This window comes from Micromesistius poutassou (genome assembly GCF_964030765.1).
Source record: "Micromesistius poutassou genome assembly, chromosome: 1".
Classification (NCBI taxonomy): domain Eukaryota; kingdom Metazoa; phylum Chordata; class Actinopteri; order Gadiformes; family Gadidae; genus Micromesistius; species Micromesistius poutassou.
Window position 1 is genome coordinate 7749567 of NC_140271.1, and position 19021 is coordinate 7768587.

General features: G+C 44.8%; 1 protein-coding gene across 1 annotated transcript in view; it reads right to left on the minus strand.

Moving 5' to 3' along the window:
- The window catches only part of cep112 (centrosomal protein 112), a 106202-nt gene that overhangs the window by 64337 nt on the left and 22844 nt on the right, over positions 1-19021 (minus strand). Inside the window, exons 10-17 of the mRNA XM_084488344.1 lie at positions 18839-18938; positions 17615-17733; positions 16278-16421; positions 12645-12799; positions 11974-12103; positions 9962-10054; positions 9472-9531; positions 7654-7733 (exon numbers count right to left, since the gene is read on the minus strand). Coding sequence (XP_084344470.1) covers positions 7654-7733; positions 9472-9531; positions 9962-10054; positions 11974-12103; positions 12645-12799; positions 16278-16421; positions 17615-17733; positions 18839-18938 — 881 coding nt within the window. The remainder of the gene's footprint in view (positions 1-7653; positions 7734-9471; positions 9532-9961; positions 10055-11973; positions 12104-12644; positions 12800-16277; positions 16422-17614; positions 17734-18838; positions 18939-19021) is intronic.

Here is a 19021-nt window from a genome sequence, read left to right on the forward strand (position 1 = left end):
GAGGAAGAAGAGAGGGCGGTAAAGCGTGTGGGTGAGTGGAGAAAGGGGCGAACAAGCTTCCGGTGCTCTATCGAGTTGCAGCAGACACAAGTGGTGTGTTTTCGAAGTACGCTTAACTGCACAACGCTGTGTGCTTTGCACTTTGTGTGTGTGTGTGTGTGTGTGCCGCTGAGCGCACACTGACTGTATCGGCTGCGATGAACACTGACATACATGGGAAAGCTCGCTGTGCCGGCATGCACGCTAAAGACACGGGCGGAAACTGAAGTGAAGCGCACACGCGCACAATTGCTTCTATGCTATTGAAATGTCAACCGCATTTAAGATAGGAAAAGGCTGAGGTGTGAGTGGAGGACAGTGAACAGGCCCCACTAACACAGCTAGGCAAGTACACAGACACACACACACACACAGGCACGCACACGCACAAACACGCCTCAGGTCGTTATTAGGAAGGAGAGGGAGAGAGATAGAGGGAGCGAAACAGACAAGTACTAGAGAAGATAAAGGGAGAGTTAGAGAGAAACAGAGAGAAGAAGGAAACAGAGAAACAGACTGGAACTAGAGAACATAAAGGAATATCTAGAGATACGGAGAGAAACAGAGAGAAACTGACAAGATCTAGAGAAGATAAAGGGAGATCTAGAGAAGATAAAGGGAGATCTAGAGAGAAAGGGAGAGAAGGGAGAACAGAGAGAAACAGACAGAACTAGAGAAGAGAAAATGAGAGTTAGAGAGGAAGGGAGAGAAAGGTAGGAGAGATAAGCCAAGTGAGAGAGAGCCGGGAGATAAGTGACTGATGGACCGAGAGAGGAGGGAGTGGGATACAGAAGAAAGGGAGAAACACATTGGGAAAGAGGGAGAGAAATACACAAAACAAGATTGAGAGAGTGTCTGTGTGAATGTGTTCTTGCATCTGTGAGCTCATCCAAACAGAATGATAACGAATCCACACACACTTCAAAGGCACCTGTGAAAAAAAGCAGTGGAGCACATTAACAAGCAGAGAGAAAATACAAGACTGAAATATTCAGCTCCCTATGAAGACAACATAAAACAAGCCGGCTGATCCCCATGCCTTCCCCCTGCCCCCAAGAGAAAGAAAGAAAGAGAGGGAGGGAAGAGGGAAGAAGAGAGAATGAAAGAGAAAGAGAGCGATAGAGAGACAAAAAGGGTGAATGTGTCAGGCCACAGGTGAGGCAATTGAGAGAAGGTATAGGAGCACACAATGAAATTGAGAGAGAGAGAGAGAGAGAGAGAGAGAGAGAGAGAGAGAGAGCGGGAGTGAGAAAGGGAGAGGAGATAGAGAGTGAGAATAAAGGATGGGAGTCCGCCTGTTTTGAAACTTGCACACAAATAGTTTTGTTTTGAGAAAGTACAGAAGCCTCAAGCTTGATAAGAAACAGAATGGCCGGAGACAAAAACTGAGTCGTGGAATAGAATGCATTTCCTTGTTTGCACATGGGCGCGCATGCACACACACAGACACACACACACACACACACACACACACACTGCTCTTTTGAGGGCCTCAAATACATTTCACACAACACAGGGAAAAAGAAATCCACTGAAGCTTAACCGAAGTCTTCCACTGTGGTGATTGACATTACGCAGAACATTTGCATCACTTAGATGTCCAATGGTGGCAGAGACAGGATATGATGCGAATGTCCCGTTGATATGACAAGCACAATGTGCTCTGTAGTGTGTCTCGGGTATGGTGACTGATCCTAATGTATAAGGTATCGGACAGGGAACTCGCATATATAGGCATGGGCTTTTGAAATGGCCATTGGTTCAATTTGAACACTGCTGTGACTCAATATCAGATCTTCACCCCCTTTTTCTTCATGGATTCAACATGGGATACTGCTGTCTACAATGAGCATTGCAGATGAGGGATGAATGAGGAAGAGAAGAGAGGTGTGAGAGAGTGAGAAAAAGAGTCCTAATGAATTCCGTACTGTATCTCAGTGCTCTGCAATAATATATATTCTCCCATTAGCACGCAACTCAATATTAGCAATAGGAACGGGGAGTAGAGAGCCTAATTTTGATATTAATGACGGTGTCTGGAGCGTGGGGAATCCACTGCACATTAGGTGCGATTTGGCCTCATGAATAATGCAAACTATAGTACAACGGTACAGTAACAAGAAGGCACTAATCCCCAATGCAAACACTGTGTGAATTTACATATTCCAGGCATTACAGTGCAAAACAGAGCTATGGTATTCCGCGTGAATGACAGAAACCCCCAAAGACTTTCCAAACGGAGTAGTCTCCTGTTATGAATTAACTAAACCAACATGGTGTGCGATTCCGTTATCGTCAGCTTACAAACACACACGCGAGGCAAATTTGAGGACGTGATTAAATAACTGGCAATAAGATTTGTTGCACCACGTGTATGACATAACTTGTGTAGAATGACTACATAATAAAAGTTAACCCTAGATGGTCATAATGCTCGAGTGGCATTAGACAAAAGGTCAACCTCACCAATGAATCTATTAACAGAGTTGGATTGTGCTTTTCAGTTGAGCTTTGCTGCATCACTTGACTGGCCGTGCTCTTGGCGTTCAATCTAAATCTGGAGGTCACTGTTGCGCAGGCTCTTGCTGTTGATCTCTTTCTCTCTCTTTCTTTCTCTCCCCCCCTCTGGTTTCCTTTGGTGCTTCTCTCCATCTCTATGCTAATGCCCTGTAAGGATCGGCGCCGCATCGGGATGAAAGAATCAGTGGGAAAACTTGCTCCCCTCCTCAGCTCCGTGCTGCTCTAAGTAGTTGCTATAGAAACACGAGAGCCAGAAACTTGAATCGCTGCAGCGATGCTCATCTGTGCGGCAGGATAGGCTAATTCTGTGTTTTTTGGTTTCTGTGTGTGTGTGTGTGTGTGTGTGTGTGTTTGTTTGTGCGTGTGTTTGTGCGTGCGTGTGTATATGTGTGCGTGTGTGTGTGTGTGGTGTCACGGCTGCTGGTGCAGACCACAGCTGCTGATGAAACACAATCAGATTTGGCCCCGAAAATTACAATCACTAGACCAGCTGTTCTTTTTTCCTTTTGCAATGTTGGAAAAAAAGAAGCATACGTTTGGTTTGATTGAGTAAATGTTCCAAACCAAGGTCAAACATCAGTGCTGAACGCAGATGCAATGCAGAGGTAATGCAGTATGGATACTGCACAGACACACACACACACACACAGACACAAACACACACGTCGTCTGAAGGCTGCTACCTGCCTGCTGCCATGGTGATGCTGACAGCCTTTAAAGGCGATCCAGGAGAACTTCAAAGTCAAAGCTGGATGGCACGCATTGCACAAGGTATGTGTGTGTGCATGTGTATCCCTGTGTGTGCATATATATATATATATATATATATATATATATATGCTTATGTGTGTGTGTGTGTGTGTGTGTGTGTGCCCAGAGTACTTAATTAGCTGCGGGCCTCAAGTGCCAACTGTCATATCTCAGTGTTTAACTCTAAACAAGGGAGTGGTTAGCTCTTTACTGATGCTAACGAACATAAGATAATTTATGCACAAACAGATCTGTCAGCCCCCCCCCACTCATTCCTCCGAGCAGCGCGGCAAACAGACTGTAACAACCTTCAACGTGTCTTTGCTGTCTTCAAGAGGAACATTAAACGCTGCGCGACACACGACTACAAAACACGTTTCCACATCATTGCACAATGTCAGACAGCGACAGCCCTAACCGCCCCTTCTCGTTTGTCTCGCGGAGCCTAAAGATTTTTTTTTCGGGGGTCGCCATTTTCAGCCTCAAAAAGAGAAGAAGAGTGCGGATTTGTGTACTTATACTTTTATCACCCTGCCTCTGGTTGGCCCGTTGTGATGTGACGGACCACGGTAATCCCCCCCCCCCCCCGCCCCCCGCCCCACAGGGTTGGCTTGAGACGGTTGAGGCTACCGCCGGGCCCTCTTGGCTCTGGCCGGCGTGGAACAGAGCAGCGCCGTGTTTTTTGGGGGAATGGGCTGAACCAGCGTTTTGGCGTGTTGTTCCGCCAAACACATTATGGTGCTGTTAAGGGAGTGCTGTTATCTGCATGTGACCCAGTAATGTGGTGCTGCGTGGGATTCATTATGCGCTGGAATGTATTGACAGGCTCATTGGTCTCATTGGTCTCACTGGCTGGATGCGCACTGCTTATCCTTCTTCCTTTTCACTCCTTTCTGTGTGTGTCAGCGGCAGAGTGTACCGGCTAGGGAAATGGAAACCCGACCCGAGCCCAACAGGACCCGACGGGCCAGGTCGGGTTCAGACAAATATTTAGAAATGATGCTCGGGTTTGGGTCGGGCTCAGTCACATCTGCACGATAAGGCGTTGGAGTTGGCGTAGGTGTTGCTTTTGTGTTAATGTTAATTTTACTTTGCTGGGGACACTCGAATTTCTTGAATTTCTTGAATTTCATAGGCTACCTGTCCTACAGAACCTCGGAACCTCTCGTGTCATTTAGTGGAATTGATCGTTATCGTGGCCTTTTCTGTTGGCCTATGTGAATTTCAATTGGCTAAGATTCTGCGCAACAAGCGTCGGCAGAAAAGGCAGTCGGACCGGTTTGGTCATGGCCGATTTAACATGTGCAATCGGCTGAAAGAACACAGACGGCTTGAAAAGATCACCTACGGCTTTGACGACGGCCGATCGCACAGCACACACCGAACAGACTCAGGTCACCGAGCTTGCCAGACTGTCCGAAGAGCGATAATGTGGTTGGTGTGTCAGGGCCTTAACAGCGAGCACCAGAGTGCTTGCTATTAACGCACGCTTGTTGCGCTCATCTGTTGACATTTCCAAATGCCTTGCAGTTGTTTAATGTTAACGCCTTTAAACAATGCCTTGTTTAAAGGCGTGCTTTCATACACACAAACGTAAACGTCATTAGTATGAGAAAAAAATTGACTTTAACTGTGTCGGGCTCAGACATATATCTTGATGCCTGTCGGGTTGGGGTTGGGCTCGGTTACTTCTCTGTCGGACGCGGGCCGGGCTCGGACAGAAAAATGCAGCACGTTCCGCGCTCTAGTAGAGAGATCAGAGAGACCCAGAGGGAGAAAGAGAGAGAGAGAGAGATAGCTAGAAGAGAAAGAGAGCGAGGCGGGGAAGAAAGATGAAGTGACAGAGAGGAGGAGAGAAAGGGGATAGTGTGCAAGGGAGATATCAAGAGAGGGGGAAGGAGGGAGATGGGGAGGGAGATGGGGAGAGAGAGAGAGAGAGAGAGAGAGAGAGAGAGAGAGAGAGAGAGAGAGGGGTGATCCGAAGCGGGGCGTGTGGGAGTTAATCAAGAGCTTCTAACGCATGAGGACCTGAGGGAGAGCAGGAGGCCATGCTCAGGGAGGCAAGCTGAGATCACTGGAGATGAGGCCTGTGTAGTTCCAGAGGTTAGAACACAGTGTTACCACAGACCCCGGGACAGCATTAGCCCGCTGATCCCCGGATTTACACTCCAAGGGAGGCTTCCTCTGGCTGGCAGCGTGTTAAACTGGAGGTCACGTATGTGCTTGTAAACAACACCGGAATGAGGTCAGTTTATTATCACTGTGAACAATCTCATTGGTCATAACCGGATATTAAGGAATAACACTTCAATGACGCAACACCACTGGGGAAAAAACAATGAACAAGATGAACAGAACTATCAAATGTTAACATATATTCAAAATAAACTGAGTTTATGTTTAGTTAATCAATCGAATAATATCAACTACAATAATTCAAGCATGGTTTACTTTGGGTCTTTCCATTTCCATTCATGATTTAGGCATTGTGAAGACACTTTTGTCTAAAGGGTCTTACTCTAAGATGATTCAGATATAAGGGGATTAATGAAAAAGGTAGGCATCTTGCTCAATGATGTCTCCAGGTAGACGGGGGACATTGGGCTTCAGACCCAGAACTTTTTTGCCTGGGAGTCAAAAAACACTATCCTGACTATCCTGCCCTCTATTCTAATAGCAGATGGCAGACGAAGCTTATGCGTACCATCAGTATCACTTCAACACACATGAGAATGATAAGACAAGCTAGAGAGACTGCCCAACTGCATTCCTGCGGCCTCCGGATGATTCCCCATAACAGTATGCAATTGGTTAACTCTGCACATGTGCAGTTCATGCACATGTGCAGTTCATATACCCAAAACACATAAATTCAACCACACACACACGCATGGCCACGCATGCACGGACACGCACAAACGTGCGCACACACACAAACACACGCACACCAACTTCACGCAGCAGTGGAACACAAGGACCACACACACACACACACACATATGGCTCTTATTTTGAAGCTGACTAATTGGTTTGTTAATTGTGCAGATAAGGCAGGGAATAGAAATTATCCAAATCCCAAAGTGAACTATTTGTAGTATATGGCCTCCGAGGGGCATGATATAATTGTTTTAGTTCATATGAGTTCATTAGTGTATTAGTTAATTTAATTAAACAACAAAACAGAGGTGAGGATTATGGGTTGAGAAAATCAACGCACAGCTGGATCGGGGGAGCAAGTTCCAATGACACGAGCACAAACATGTCAGCGCTTTTATTTTGAAAACCTTGAATTTCCATCTCTGCTCTCAAATAGCAGCGGTTAACACACGGGGAAACTGACGGAGGCAGGACTAGACCATGGTATTTTGTGCTTGGGTAAAGTGAGGGTATCTATCAGTAGGTTTTACATGACGCAAGGTTTGGGGTGAAAACGGAAAAGCCATAGCGACTCTTGTTGAGCGATACGTCTGGTAGAAATGAGAGGTTTGCTGGGTGTCAGTGTGTAGGCCAGTAGATGAGACATAACTGTTGTGCAAGTCAATCAGGACACATCTGTTCTACATTCGTTCTTAGATGTAATTGATGTCGAGTTGGAGCGCGCAAGAGTTTGGTTGGAGGATGAGGACATAGTAACATTGTAAATAATCCGTAAATACAACTCAAATATGATTGATTTGCCTGGATCATTTTTCATCTCATCACTATGCATATTGTGGTGTTTTTTTTATATAATCGAATCAAACTGGAAACATGGACATTTTAGCCAATAGTGTATGATAAATATACTATACGTAAACAACTTGCAAAAAGTATACCTGTGCCTGTGTTTAAAACCTTGTTATACCACAGCATCGTAATTACTTGATCCTGATTGGTCCATAACGTTCCAAGGGTGTGGATAGTTTTTGAATAATGGGATACTTCTGACTTTCAACAGTTCTGAATCAACACAAATCCAACATTAACAACGCATTGCAGAATAATATTTAAATTTCAGCCGATAAAATCGATGAAAAGCCAACAACTGTACATATGAAAGCAACTAATATCGAATTATTGGTAACTATGGTTTAAGCTGAATCAACTCCGATGTGTCCTGTTAATGAAAATATTTTTCTCAGGCTAATCCCTCCTGTCGTGGTATATTCCTTATTTAAATGTGCCGTGCATTATAACAGGCAGAAAGGTCTGAACTCATAAGGAATAAGGAATGATGGTAAACTACAGCTGGTTGCGATAACGTCAGCAGCTCTATAATATGCTGCAACTCCATACGCTTTCACTCTGCTTATATTGATTTACGACCGAAGAGTCTGAAGTTTCATCATCACAGTGGAAAACTACCTGAGAGACTCTTCAAGTTTGGCAGTCATCTTCTTCGCCACTGTTCTCTCCTTCTCCGCCTTGCTCAGAGTAGACAGAACCTACAATGAGGGGGGAGAGAGAGAGAGAGAGAGAGAGAGAGAGAGAGAGAGAGAGAGAGAGAAAGAGAGAGAGAGAGAGAGAGAGAGAGAGAGAGAGAGAGAGAGACCAAGTTATAGAAACAGACCAAAGGTTGAAAAAGAGATGGGGGGGGAAGAGAGATATAAAGAGGTAGGGAGAGATAGAGAGAGAGGTAGTAAAGACAGAGAGGCATTACAAAAGAGAGAGAGAAAGAGAAACCGAGTGATAGGGATAGAGATGGATAGATAGAAGAAGCGATAGACCCCAGTCATCCCTCCCTTCGCTGGCCCGTCCCCATCCACCTGGTCCAGGGTCTTCTCCTGTTCTACCGGCCCATCAGACACACTCGTCGGGCTCTATCCACGGCATGGGCCTCTCTCTCTAGTGCCCTAGTCCTTTACCCCTCTGTACGGGGCCCCTCTCATGTACACATATGTCCCTAGTGGGGCGCTCCGTACACGTGGATCTGCTTTACAGCTGCTCGGGTATCTTAACAGCGGGGGGGGGATGTACAGGATAATAGATGGCCCGCTCTTTACTATCAGATCTCATCGTCTTTCACCTTGCTAATGATAGTTGGATGGGGGAGGAGGGTAGCATGATGTGCCCTGATGCAAAGTAATATTCACACAATTTGTATTAATATGGGTTCAGAGATGTGGAGGAGATATAGGGAGACTATTAAACTACTGCTGGGACATCAAAAGACAAACACAGTCGGTATAAATGAAATGCCCTCTGACCCTGATGAAAGAGTCCGGAGGCCTGCTAGTGATCCACAGGTGTACAGGGGGCTAGAGGGGCCCGTAGCCTGTGGTACAGATGTGCCCGTCTGCCTTTAACATGCACCCATTCCCTCACACACACACACACACACACACACACTTTTCTTGTCTTTGATGATGATGACCCAGGTGGTGCTTGTACAATCTTTAAGTTTAGGCTCTGAAGGGTCTGGTCTGGTCTAGTTGGGCATGGTCAAGCCTACTACTCATTAGGAATGGCCTTTGTAATGTATACTTTATGACAGCCTTTGAAGATGGATGCTTTTAAAAGGAGAGGGGCCAATTAGGGGCAAAGCCATGTTCTAGTAGTGCTAGTCCACGCTTTAGATCGCTTTAGATCAGACATGTGTTTGCGTGACATTACGGTCCACATGGGAGTATGGTATCTGGTCCCCTGCTTTATTGACACTGTCCCTTTAACCAGATCCAGGCCAATCCCTACTATCCAGCTCTTCAGAATACACTTTTATCCACAGCGACTTAGAGTGAATGGACATGAATGTCATTAAGGAGTAGGTAGGGATTTAGCTTCTTGCTCAAGGACGCCTACAGGAAGAGGAGGTTTGAAGAGGGCTTCGAACCCAGTACCTTTCGGCTTGCAGTCAGGCAGCGAGCACCTTACCAACTACACTACACTATCCCTATAAATCTCTCTCTTCCTCATCCTCACCCATTTCCTCAACTGCCTGTTAATCCGCAATTCTGACGGTAGCGGGTCCTAACCTGACAATAGCGAATGGATCCATCCATCAAAGAAGCAGACGAAGAGAGACACTGATTGCAGCCACCTACAGGCTCTACACTCCAACACACCCCCCTCCCCTGCACAACTTGCTGTGTCCAGAGCTTCTTCACATGCTCCATAATGAAGCCATCAAAGCGTTGGCCGCTGAGACAGACAGGTTTTATGTGAAGGGGAGCCGATGTGATTTACCTTCCCCTCGCAGTGGATCTGCAGGTCGTCCTTTTCCTGCTGAAACTTGATCTCTTGGTCCTGGGAGGGGAAGAGGGGACACCGTGTAGAAGTGCTACCGATATACGCAAATCATTTCTGAATGCTGTTCTCTCCCAAATAGAATACAAAAGTACAGAAATAAGGCACAGACAAAGTCAAGAGTCACTATCAGGTATGTTATTTACAGAGAGGCCAGCAAAGAAGCTAACACAGTTGCTGTTCCTTCCCAAATAGAATACAAAGTACAGAGGTAAAGTACAGACCAAGTCAAAAGTCACTATCAGGTATGTTATTTTCTGAGAGGCTAGCAAAGAATCGAACAAAGAAGTAGCCCACAGCTAACAAATGTTCGCTGTGCATTTTACAGCGAGGTATTAAATTCAACTAGCTGGGAAAAAGTAGCAATGTAACACAGATTCAGACAGTTCAGTGTGCAGTAAATATTTCCCCTCACAGAGAACCACCGTACCCGGAGCTGTTTCCCTCTCCTGTGCTCAGCCTCCTGTAGCTGTTGCCTGAGCTGGGAGGCTACCCGCTCCAGGTCCTCCATCACCTCCGAGGCCTGGATGAGAGCAGGAGACCCAAAATTGTTACTTATAAGTCACATGCTACACGTGACATGTGATCCTGACATTGCGTACTGTCCATGAACCCTTTTCTTGAGAAGGATAACATCCCCCTCATCTTGTTTGCGGTTTTACACTGAAACGTGCATACATCTCTCTTTATATGCATAGGTGTCACAGAGCAGGGGCACAGAAGAGTGTTAATAGTAATACTGACAATGGGGGTTCAAGTGCGGGTCAAAAAAGGTAGTGGGTTCGGTTGCCAGTGGCATCCTACGTGGAGGCATCCTTGAGCAAGATGGTTTATTACATTTATCTGTTCATGAATGACTGAATTCAGTATCTGAATTCAGTGAAAGTGGCTTTGGATAAGAGCATCTTTTCATCTCAATGATTAAATAATACAAAATATGTCCAGATATTTAATCAGGGGCACATGTCACACACGTTAGGAACTCTTCTTTGGGAAGTGAGTCGCCGTAGTGTGGTGACCAGAGAACTAGAAGAGAGCCCATGGGCCCTATTTTAACGGTCTGAAACACAAATCCCAAAGTGAACTATTTGTAGTATATGGCCTCCGAGGGGCATGGTATAATTATTGTTTTAGTTCATATGAGTTCATTAGTTTATTAGTTAATTTAACAACAAAACAGAGGTGAGGATTATAGGTTGAGAAAATCAAAGCACAGCTGGATTGGAGGAGCAAACCCAAAGTTCCAATGACATGGACATGAGCACAAACATGTCAGTGCTTTTATTTCGAAAACCTTGAACAAGTATGAAACGCAAGTAGCTTTGTGGGCGGTTCTCTGGCGATGTTGCTATTATACTGGCGGATAAATGACTCTTGCACCCGATGCAAATCTAAAATGGGTTGGTCTGAAGTAGCTTAATTACTCAGGTGTGGTTTGGGCGGAATTTGCAATAAACCAATCAGAGCGTCAGATAATGCTATTATAATGGCATATTTTCCAGGCGCACGCCAGGAACGGTTTACAGCGGAGGAGACTGACATGCTCACATTCTGAATGTTCGTTCAATTACACTGCGTGTTTGTGTATTATTATTATTATTATTATATAATATATATATATATATTGGATATTATATTTTATTTTGCTTGTAATTATGTATGGTTTGCAAAAACGGGAACTGCTGTGTCCGTTTAGACTGGGTAGCCCCGCTCATTCTGCCGACGATTTGACTTCGCCCAGCACAAGTGTCTGGAGAAGAGCAATACATTTCTTTCTAGTTTCGATCCGTTTTTTGCGGGAGCCAATCACCAAGCTGGCTTTTCCCCCTGGCGCGCTATTGGCTGGTTTAACACAATGACGACAGGGAAGCGACGGCAAGCAGCCAAATGCGTACAGAGTCAATTTAACTCCCGTTGATCCGTTGCCCGTTGATCACGCCTCTTGTGCTGAAGAAAATGACTGCAGCTTCCCCACACCAACGTGCAAACTACAATTGAGCTTGGTTTGGCAAAAGCCAGGCTAGTGTCAGTGTAGATGAGAGAAGCTAAGTGTATGTGCGTTTTGCATACACTACATTATGGCCAAGCATGCACCCTTAAAATAGCATCTGAATAATGCACCACTGACTTTAAACTAGGTTTTTCCTGGTCTGTGGCGGAATTGGTGTCCAAAACTGCAAAATAGCAGCAGGGAACGTTTGCGTCGGAACACGCCTCCTCTTTTCACTGAACCGCCCCTGGGTGCGCAAGATCATTCCCTAATTTCCCGACACGTGCCTGTGGAGGGAAAAGGTCCGCGCCGGGTGCAAACTAGCAACAACACATGCGTCAGTGTAGAAAGTCAATTGTGCTGGGTGCAAGATAGGGCCCCATGTGTGTGTGCGTGTGTGTGTGTATGTGTGTGTGTGGCTTCTACATGAGGCGGTGGGGCTCTGCAGATACCTTGGCAGCAGAGAGGGCGTGTTCCTGTTGATAGTGGCTCATGTCTGCCTGGTGCGTGGCCCGGAGCCTCTCCGAGGCCTGCTCGTACTGCTCACTCTGCTCCTCCTTCTCCTTCAGCAGCACCACGCTCCTGCAGGATTAATAATCCGCCATACAAGAGGAAAAATCCATAGAAGTAAAGCAAGTAGAGAAAGGTGGAAATCATTTTTATGAATGGAATTGAGATTCCTGTTTGGGTACATCTTATTTTCTATTTGAGGCCAGAGAGGTAATTTTTTTTGTCTAATAGGTCTTGTACATCAGAATGCATCATGGGCATTTTGTTGGCGATACTTAATGACATTTCGAGAGTACTCAAGAGAGTTGTAGTAATGTAAAATCCTAAATAAATGTAAATATACCGTATCTTAGGCTGATCAAAACGTTGTTACACAATCTCACTCCATAATGACAAATTATTTCATGATTAATAACTAACAATGACCAAAACACTACGACTACCGTTCAAATTCCGGAATGGAGGCGGTCATTGCGATGTGACTTTTGCTAATTCAGGCACATCGGCATAGCTGAAATGTATGTGTGGGCTAGCATTGAGCCAAAATGGTGGACTCTTTCACTTTGCCCTCCCGTATCTATATCTATATCTACATCTCCCTGTTACCCCGTACCGTCGGCTAGCCTCCTGGAGCTCAGCGCCCAGGGTGGCCACCTGGATCTCCAGCTGGCCCTTCTCCTGGGTCACCTTCTGACGCAGCGCCTTGCCCTTCTCCACCTCCGCCGACTGCTGCTTCACCGTCACTTCCAGCTCACGCACCGTCCTCTCCTGGAGGACCAACCAATCACACAGAGAGATGAGATAGTGTAGTGGTTTGGGTGTTTGGTTCCAAAGGTACAGCTAGCTGTAGGCTTCCCATGAGCAAGGCCGCTGATCTTCGACCTGCTCATTAATGACATTTCTCTATTTTATATAAAATAAAATTTCACTGTAAGTTTATTCCAATAAAGAGATCTGCTAAATGAGTTAATAGTACATTTTAAAACCAACTGTCGAGCTGCAACAGATCAGGAGTGGCCTTAACAACTACAGGAGAAAAGTGGGTTATGTTCTCTTTAAACACCTCTACCATGTTTGGTTACAAGATAGCTAACATAATGCCCCATACAAAATGTAACTTTGCCATTCAAGTCAAAGTTTCGGTTGTGAAATTGATCGTACTCTCAAAATGTCTGGTTTACACCGGTGTTATTCAGCTTTTTGTATAAAGTAAGAAGCAAACATATGTTTTAGATAGTGCACCAAAGGGGTGGACAGTATTCGCCACCAAAACACGCAGTGTAAGGTCTTATCCGGGGAAAATTGTATTAACAGAAAACCCTTTTCTTAGCTTTGGCAGCTGTGCTCCTTCAGTCAGATAAGTTTAACGGAGGCTGTTTTTGAAGTCATATGCCTTTGAAAAGTTTCTCAAGCTCGTCTCTTCCAACACCAGGCAACTGTTTCACCTTTCTGCCCCAATTCTCACTCTTGGATCAGCTCCCGACAGTTGAAAAACTTAATAGGTTCTCTTTCTGTACGAAAGCTTTTGAACTCCATGTGTAAATGTCCATAGCTAACCTACCACGCCTCAATTCTAGAGAAAAAAAATCCCAACCTTGAATATATTTATATATATTTTGAAGATTTGGGTTTTCTGTCAGTTAAAACTTCCTGCTTTTTTCTTCTTTTTTTTGTAGTTGGGATAATTGTCTGTCACCATGTCGCGACACCATGAAAACCAGTTATGAACGTGGCAGACTTAAGACTTTATTGGAGTAGGTTTAGATCTTTGTAAAACGATAAGATATGGCATTCACTTGCTTGCACTCTCTTGATAGAAAAACAAGCAGCGCAAGGTAGCTTGTGTAAACGTTTCCCTTTAGGGATGAATAAAGTACCCATCTATATATTTATCTACTCATCACCTTTGGTCCAGTAACACTTTCGATGTTGACGTTGCTTATCCAACCAAGTAAAATAAATAAGCTTACAGATGCTATGGGGAAACTACATTGACAAAAAAAAGGCTGCAAAATGAGGATTTAATATTATTACACCAGAACAGCTGTATCATTTGAACTTCAGAGATACATTAACACAAAAGACAACGTAAACAGTGCCTGTGTGAATAAGCACCTATCCGACTTGTATCATACCGCAAAGTCAACAAGGTGCTGTGTGCTAAAAGATGGCTCGGCTGTGCACAGTGCACCTTGTGTCCTATAGTGAGTGTCGTACACTGCTCTAGGAGGGGGCGTGTGTTTGTGTGTGTTTGTGTGTGTGTGTGTGTGTGTGTGTGTGTGTGTGTGTGCGTGTGTGTGTGTGCGTGCGTGTGTCGCCGGGGAATGTGGTGTTGGCAGGGCTGATGCAGGCGCTGACAGCTCTGTGATTAGAGAGGGAGTGTGCTCGTCAATCTGAAGCGACGACAGACCGCGGTGATGACAGCAGGTGGGGGCAGAGGAGGAGACGGAGAGTGGTCGAGGAAAGAGGGGAGGAGGAGGAGCAGGAGGAGGAGGGTGCAGAAAGGGCACACGGCCAGGCAGGTGGAAGATGACACCCAGGGCTGGTGGATGGCGTCTGGGTGTGTGGGGACACCTGATAAGAGGACACAGTGTGTGTGTGCGTGTGTGTGTATGTGTGTGTGTGTGTGTGTCATGGAGTGGAACTGTGTGGTTTAAGACTTGCACATTGAGCACCACTCATCTTGCAAGAACATTTGGCAACCAAATAAAAAAAAAATCTAAGCTCCTAATAAATATTTAGCAATAATTTGCTAAATATTATAAATAATAATTCATTATCAACGGCTAAAATTGTACCAGGGCTTAATGATGGGCTAGGCTGACATACCATACAGTAGGTTTCAATATGGGGAAATATTGATCTAGTCTATTCAGTGTAACCACATGACACACACAAACACACAGTACAGTCTACCCCTTCAAACCGACAACATCCCACAGCGACCGATTAATGTACAAACCCGGCCAATCACATAACGTTGACGGCAATATTCTATAAGAACATCTTAAAATGAAATCCGAAATTCCCTGTAAAATAGGTTTTACAAGCAATGCTTCAGAAGAACTTGAAAACAAATAGTGGATTATTGTAGTGAAATATTTTTTTTATGAAAGAACGAGGCTGGGTCTAAAAACAGCTTCTATATGGAGACATCAAACAGTACAGGAGGTGCTGCAGCCAATCAGCTAGGACGCTACCCCTGTTGAAAAGTCAAGGAGTGTGTGTGTGTGTGTGTGTGTGTGTGTGTTCAGTAAAAAGAGCAGCTAATTTCCAGTGACAGAGGGCCCTTTTCATCCGAGTAGGTCTCGCATGTGCTTAAATATTAAAGAGGGAGGCCCTTTACTGAGGGGCCCCAGCACGGGTCGACTTTTGATGAAGCCTCTTAAATGTGAGCCTGCTGACAGACTGAGACCAGTAGTGTGTGTGTGTGTGTGTGTGTGTGTGTGTGTGTGTGTGTGTGTGTGTGTGTGTGTGTGTTATCTGTGGCGGGCCCTGAATGCTAATGTTGCTAACAATGCTATATTCATTAGGCGCAGCACATCTGACTGGCCCCTGGTGTCGCTAATCCTAGCCAACCAAATGCATATAATCCATCCAAAAAAAGGCCAAATCCTTTCATATGCGATCAAAGGAACGGTAGCGCTGGCAGGTGTGTGTGTGTGTGTGTGTGTGTGTGTGTGTGTGTGTGCGTGTGTGTGTGTGTGTCTTGGCGCGCAAGGAACATCATAATGAACAGTTCTTCATCACAGAGATCTAACAGATAAGAGACGAGGCTTGGCCTGCTGGTTCAAGCGCGTACCCATTCCCCCGGCGTCTGACCGCGGGCAGGAACAGTGAGCATGACCTGTGACCTTACCGGGTTATATCCCCTCCCCGCCCCCACCCAGAGCTGTATTCACAGGTCATGCTGACCTGTGAGTTTTCATCACGGTGTCACAGCATGGAAGCCAGAGTGTTGTTTTACTCCGATATCCAGCTCACCTCCTCATTATGCAAGCATGCACATGCACATGCCTACCTCTCTCTTTCTTCTTGTTTTTCCCTCATTCAATGCAGACACTGACACACACATACATACACACACACACACACACACACACACACATTTTGTGCGTGCATGTCAATATCGTGTGTTTATTTTTATTTCTCAGACTTTGTGCAGTGCCCTTGAGTGTAAGAGGGGAGCTCTATCAAATGAAAGTTATGATTATTATTCTGTATTATCATTTTTTTGTGACCTCACCGTGGACTGTGCCTGGGCTCTGTACTGGGCCTCCATCTTGGCCAGCCTCTGGTTGGTGTCGTCCAGTAGCTCCTGGATGCTCTGCGTGTGCTGCTTCTGGAGCACAAACTTCTCCTGCTCCAAGCCTGAAGCTGCGGCGTGGAGCTGGAGGAGCCACAGGGTTAAGGTTGTTGGGGGGTGGGGGGGGGAAATCTAGTGAACCTTCTGGTGTTGGTATCTTAAACAATCCCTGCAAGCAACTTTAGATAAAAGGGTCTCAATAATACATTGTTAATAATACATTGTGTATGCATTTGATCAAACGTCAAAGAAAGAAAAACAAGGAAGTCACTGGTGAAGTTATAAAGTATTTACTCATGGATAACTTTTCCGTAACTCAAATGGTTTCATTGAACTTTTAATAAAACTTTTTTGTTATTCCTATTATCAAACAGGGGCTTATCTTCTGCTGTGTTGGAAAAGGGTATTCTGTTCTGCTGAATATACTGTGGAAACACTTTATTGATGTCCTTTAAATCTTTGAAGCTGCTCTATTTTAGAGAACTCTATGCTTCCCCGTCAAAGTTGCCTGGCTTCTGAACTTTCAACTGCGGTCGGTTGGAACTGGTTTTTGCCATACGTAAAAATATGAACCCAAGATTGAATAAATACGACCAACAGATCTTCTCTGTTATCAGTTCACATAGCATTCCTGTAGCGAATAAACTGGCTAAATCTGTTTTGGATGTATACATCTGGACTTTCCTATAGCTATAGCTTCCATCATATACCGGCAACATCAAGTCTCCTGGATGACTCATCTATTTTTCCACATCTCTCCATTTTCCAACTCCATCTTCTCCTTGTTATCCGTTTCATTTTGCACGTCTGTTTTGTATCGTCTGTTTCATTACACGTATAAATTATACTCTACACAGGGTGCAAGAGGTCTTTTTCAAGGGCAACTAGAGTTAATTTTGTCATTACCTCTGAGAGAAATCATTGCTTGAGTATTTCTTCTTATCACAGGCTCACTGATCCAGCACAAATGACTACACATTTGATTAGGATCTTATTAAGCTTCAGTGCATGGCTAGAAAAACATTGCGGATGGGGGGTGTGGGGCAGGGAGTGAAAATACATAAAATGTATTGAGTGGACGAAGCATTAATTTTGCAGGAATGAAGAACCACACTGACTTCGCAGAGACTTCACAGAAGAAATATTTTCTTTCGGAAAAAAAAAACTACAGGGGAGTCTGCTTGCAGCAAAATCGGTGTGTGCGAGTGTGTGCGTGTGTGTGTGCATTTCATGCAATCAAACAGATCTTCCTCTAGCTCAGGGGCCGCTCCTCGTACCTTCTTCTCCCACTCGTTGTGCAGGGAGCTGGAGCTCTGATCCGACATCTTCTTCAGCTCCGCAATCTGCTTCTCTTTGCTCTCGCGGATGACCTGGGACTCCCGCAGCACGCTTTCAACTGTTGGGTGGTGAAGAGAACGCACCCATGGGCACCAGAACACACACACACACACACACACACACACACACACACACACACACAGTCATACCTTGCCCGGAGGTGTACACTTTTACACAGGCAGACACGCACAGAAGTCTGTTTTTGTGCACACTTATTCTATCGCAACCTGAATCTATTGCAACTTGTATTTTGTAAGTATTAAAGGTAAACCAGATCTAAAGCATATATTTATTAATACATAATACTGCATGTTAATATTACGACTAATCGACATTGTTATAAAGGTAAGGAGGGAGTAATAGTGGAGTGGAATGGTAGTGAACCTGGATGATCATGAGCTGCCTTTACAATCAAACCAAGAACACATAATAATTACTATTAATATGGGGTAAACTAAAGTAGGCAGTAAAGTATTATGCACATGTCATTGTAATAACGTAGTCATAAGTTACGTAGTAATAAGTTCCCCCTCCATGTCCACTGTAAGTGATTTTGATAAAAGTTGCCTGCTAGACCAAATGAGAAACAGACAGTAACCCTACAAGGCATTAGGAATTAGTCTTGATGTTTGGTGCATAACAATAATAATAAACATAACTATAAAATACAAAGAAAAAGACCTTGGAATGTGCAGATGTTGGAAGTATGAAGTATAACAATATGTACAATGCGCAAGGAATAGGAGTCTAGAGAAATGTGCGTTAATGTGACGCACTGAGACAGGTGTGGAGAATCGACATGTAGTAGGGTAACGTGTAGTATCAATGGGGTTATCCATAGTGTCTATGGGGGCAAGAGTAGGGCCAATTGTAATGGTAGAGAAAAGTAATGGCATACCACTCCGCTATTTCGCAAAAAGCTCTGAAGCTACTCAAACATATATGAAAGAAGAGGAGAGGAGGTCGGAGGTGCGTAATCCAAAAATAGTTTAGAAGACATTTTGAGAATGTAAAACAATGTAGCATAGCCCAGCTGGCTAAGATCACGGCACACTTCCGGGGCGCCCCTAAGGAACCCTGGTGGGCTTTTTACTGCGAGTGTTCAGAGACACAAGCGTAAACATCCCTCTCTGGGTTACCCCTATGAGAAGCTGACCTCTCACCTTTCTTCTCCAGCTTGCGGATCGTCTCCTCTGAGCCCTTCTGCTTGGTCCGGTATGACGCCTTCAACTCCTCAATCTCACCATTCTTTCTGTCCAGAATCTGGAGCAGACAAAGACAAGGTTACTTAAAAAAAAAAAAAAAAACACAAAGACACTGGACCGGAGCTTCAGGAATTTAAATAA